The 4309-nt window shown below is 43.3% G+C and overlaps 1 protein-coding gene across 1 annotated transcript in view; it reads right to left on the bottom strand.

The window, feature by feature from the left end:
* Positions 1-3987, bottom strand: part of SOX30 (SRY-box transcription factor 30) — a 78245-nt gene extending 74258 nt beyond the window's left edge. The window contains exons 1-2 of the mRNA XM_007949930.2: positions 2964-3987; positions 385-624 (exon numbers count right to left, since the gene is read on the bottom strand). Of these exons, the coding sequence (XP_007948121.1) occupies positions 385-624; positions 2964-3987 (1264 nt within the window). The remainder of the gene's footprint in view (positions 1-384; positions 625-2963) is intronic.
* Positions 3988-4309: the final 322 nt, after the last annotated feature.

Raw genomic sequence — 4309 nt, 5'->3', positions numbered from 1 at the left:
GTATGTTCCCATAATTCTCTGAAAAGCAAAAACAACTCAGAAAATAGAGTTGAGCAAGAACTCTGGAGCTTTATCTATCTTGATTAAGTCTATATTCATTTAATCAAAATCACAGTAAAACTGTATGTCCACTGGTGTGTATTAATTGATAAATACAAAACTAGATAGCCTACTGCTTGTTTCTATTTAAGAAAACTTATTCTATTTTAAGAAAACCCAGTACCAATTCAATCATTACTATAATATTAGCCATAATTCTCTTTATTGCACATATCAGAATAGAAGAAATAATGCATTTTGCTTTCAATATCAACCAAATCTACTCTTTATCTAAATAAATGTAACAAAAATTAGAAAAAGATTTTGTTTATTTTGTGCGATTACCAGGAAATTCCTCTCTGTGCTTTTCTTTAATCTTTTGTGCTTCATCATAATAGGGTTTCTTTTGTTCTTCACTAAGTTTGTTCCACTCTAACCCAAGCTGGACACTGATTTCTGCATTGTTGGCTGCTGGGTTAGCTTTGGCTAGTGCTGGCCGGTGGATCCTTGCCCAAACCATAAATGCATTCATAGGTCGCTTCACATGACCGTTTCTGTCCTTACTGAAGGGAGTATCTGGTATTCCTACATGACAAAAATTAAGAGACTACATTAATGTACTACACACACACACACACATACAATTTTACACACATCTATTTTTATTTTTAAAGTATCTGGAGAAAACGTTCATTTCAATATAGCCAAAGAACTGCTAATATTCCAGAATTCCTTATAACCCCTAAACTCAGCATTCTAAACTGTAGCTTAGAATGAATGACTCTCCTTTTCCTCAAAGAGAATAATATGGAGTTGAACACACAGTAAACTGCTAGCTTATTAGTCCTTTGAGGGTTTTTAAAAAATATCTCTAAAAATAATTAATTTTATTATTTCTCATTAAAAATATTCTATCACTAGGGGGTAGAAACTATGACTTATCCATGATTATAATCCTAATGTTAGGCAAACCAAATCAAACCCACTGCTGATGAGTCAGTTCCAAGTCATAGCAAGAACTAGTAGTAGAACTGCCCCATAGTGTTTCCAAGGCTGTAATCTTTAGGGAAGCAGACTGCTACAATTTTTTCCCACAGAGTGGCTGGTGGTTTGAACAACTGACCTTTTGGGCAGCAACTGAGTGCTTTAACCACTGGGCCACCAGAGTTCCTTGTTATTAGATAGGGACTCCCTAAATGCTTAAAGGAACTCATGTATATGCCAGGGTGGTGTCCACTGAAGCAAAAATATTTATAATATTATACTATCCGAGTTAAATTTCACTATGAGGGTAATGTTCCTGTCAAGGTGGGACAGCATCACTAGTTCCACCGACTGAGAGAAAAAAATAAGACACAAATAATAATACTGACTTGTTAAGCATTACAAAGCCAGTTGAAATGACAATAAATTAGTATCTCTCTTAAGTAGTTCATTGGGAGCTCTGGTAGCATAGTGGCTAAAACACCTGACTGCTAACCAGAAGGCTGGCGGTTCAAACCCACCAGCCACTCCTCGGAAGGAAGATGGGACAATCTACTTCTGTAGTGATACTGCATTGGAAACCCAAGGAGGGGTTGCTAATGAGTCAGGACTGACTCGATGGCACATAATAACAACAACACAACAACAAGTAGTTCATCAAAAATAACTGTCTATAAACTTCCTATAGTTTATTTTAGGAGCTCTGGTAGCATAGTGCCTAAGGCACTTGACTGCTAACCAGAAGGCTGGCGGTTCAAATCCAGCAGCCACTCCTCAGAAAGAAGATGGGGCAATCTACTTCCGTAGAGATACTGCCTCGGAAACCCAAGGAGGGGTTGCTATGAGTCAGGTCCGACTCGATGGCACATAATAACAACAACAACATAGTTTATTTTAGATTACTTGATACATATTTTTTTTAAAAAAAATATACAAAGGATATAATTAGTATAAAGAGAGCATTTCCTTTCTTTTCTCTAGAAAATGAAAATTTAAAACTACCAAAGACAAAAACAAGGGAGTAGGAAGAGTCATAAAAAATAAGAAAAACAATGAATACAGATGTTAATGAAATATGAGCTGAAGATCAATTAAGACTTTCCAAGACAGTCATTGCCACTATATTCTGTCTGAACTAAATCTTAAAATAAGAATTTGCTAACTACATATTTGGAGATACTAGATAGAAAAAAACACATCTATTTGAAGTTGTTACTACTATAACTACGGTCATTTCTTTAAAAATTATTTTTTTCTAACTTATTCTATAGTATTTTCATTTTCAATATATCTGTCAGTCTTTGGTTTTTATAAGAATATAGTGATAAATTTAATCATGTTCTGTTTTCTTCTAGAAAAATGTTTACTGTTCATTTTAAAGATTAATAACTCTTATAATCAGTATAAGCTTTCATGTTTCTTGATACGAGTATTAAAACTATTTTAAGATATTTTTAATGTAGATTATTTGTAGTACATAAACCCAGGTTTTAGTGTTGTCTAGTAAAAATACTTGTTTTGTATATAAACATTAAACTCACTGCCATCGAGTCAGATCCGACTCATAGCGACCCTTCCTTGGGTTTCTGAGGGGGTGTCCACTGTGGAAGTAGCCTGTCCAACTTTCCTTTCAAGGTGTGGCTGGTGCGTGTGAATCACCAGCCTTTTGGTTAGCAGTCAAATGCCTTCGGCACTACGCCACCAGAGATCAAAATCATATACATTAAAAAAATATTTTTAATGTTTGGGAATGGCTTGCGAACTTGTTAGTGTATTTTATGTACAAGTCACTCAGAAGTGATACCTGTGCAGACCTTGCCCTGAAAAGAAACAGTTCCACAATTTTATTTTCCTAGTTTAGGCTTCTTAATTGCTGACATGTCAGCTACAGGGCAACACAGACGAAGTTTTGAAAACCAGATTCCCCTGCCGTCTAATACCTGCATCTGAGGGAAGCACAGTGAGCGGGACATCTTTGGTTTCAATTTTTACAGAAGGCTCCAGTAAGGACTGCATTTTAATAGGCACTGGTGTCAGGGGGACCTTGGTCAATCGTATCAACTCCGAAGGTGGAGGCCCCTGAAATTGGATCCGGGCTCCAGGGAGGACAGTATGGAGAGTCAGAGGGATCCTAAGGTCTTGTTGGTGTGGCCCAAAGGCACCGGTCGGCTGGGTAAGGATGACCTCCTTGCTGCCATGGATCAAGTCACTGGACACGGGCTCCGATCCGAGCCTGCAATCCTCGAGAAGTCTCTCCGGTTCCTCAGTTTTGATGACTCCTTCTCTGATGGTCGCCAGGCTTTTGTCTTCACCCCCTATCCCCGCGTCCCTCATAACCTCCTCCGCCTCCAAATTGCCTTTTTTCTCTTCCCCTCGGTGGCTGTCGAGGCCCGGCCCAGGGCCTTCAACTTTGACTACTCTAGAAGACCCGGTTCCCGCCTCCACTGCTCTCCGAGACACCACCGACGTTTCCAAGCCCAGCCCAGGCTCCTGCTTCTCAATCTTGATGTGAAGTGCTGGGGGCTGCACTGGGTGCACTTCGGGCCTGCAGGGGGCGACTTCTGAAGCGGGCGGCTGCTGTTTTGGTGGCAGCAGCAGTAGCTCCGGCCTGAGCTGCAGCAGTCGCGCCTGCGCGGACAAAGCGGCAGCTGCTTCATCACGAGCTTGAGGCAGTGGTGGCCCTGGCGGTAGCAGCAGCACCTGCTCCGGGTTCACTTGCAGCAGTCGTCGTGCCGCAGGCTGTATGCCTGACCCTGGGGCCTCCCCGCACGACGACGCCACGGTCGCAATAGCGGCCGCGCACGAGGTGGGCGGCGACGGAGGGGCCTCGATGGCCGCTGCCCGAAAAGAGGTACCCTCGACGGGCAGCGGGGGCGGAGCAGGAGCAGGACGCAATGGCCGCGGCGGTGTCGCCCGCGGCAGTTGGCGCTGCTGAGAAGGTGGCTCTGGCTTAGCTCTCTCCATGGGGGGAGGGGGACGCCCGGCCTTGGCCCTGCCCAGATTGTGAGCTCAGCCGTTTGTTGGCGACCTTCCCCCTGCCCCCTTTCGGTTAAGACCCTTCCAAGGCTTTTGCTACCCAGGACCCTATGCGGTTCAAAATGCTGCCCTCGTTCTTGGACGCGCCCAATCATAAGCCTTTGGTATCTCCAGCCCGCCAATCACAGGGCTGCTCTCCAGCCCCACCTGCCCTTAGCTGTCGCCTCGTGGTGGACCCTCGAATCACCCGCTATAGCCAGGGTCTCTGCACGTGTTGTCCATTTTTCCCTCTGACTCTTCCTCTTTTCTG

The sequence above is a fragment of the Orycteropus afer genome, unplaced genomic scaffold (genome assembly GCF_000298275.1).
Source record: "Orycteropus afer afer isolate SDZICR_OR568_19922 unplaced genomic scaffold, OryAfe1.0 scaffold00257, whole genome shotgun sequence".
NCBI classification, from domain to species: domain Eukaryota; kingdom Metazoa; phylum Chordata; class Mammalia; order Tubulidentata; family Orycteropodidae; genus Orycteropus; species Orycteropus afer.
This window is presented reverse-complemented; position numbering and strand designations above follow the sequence as displayed.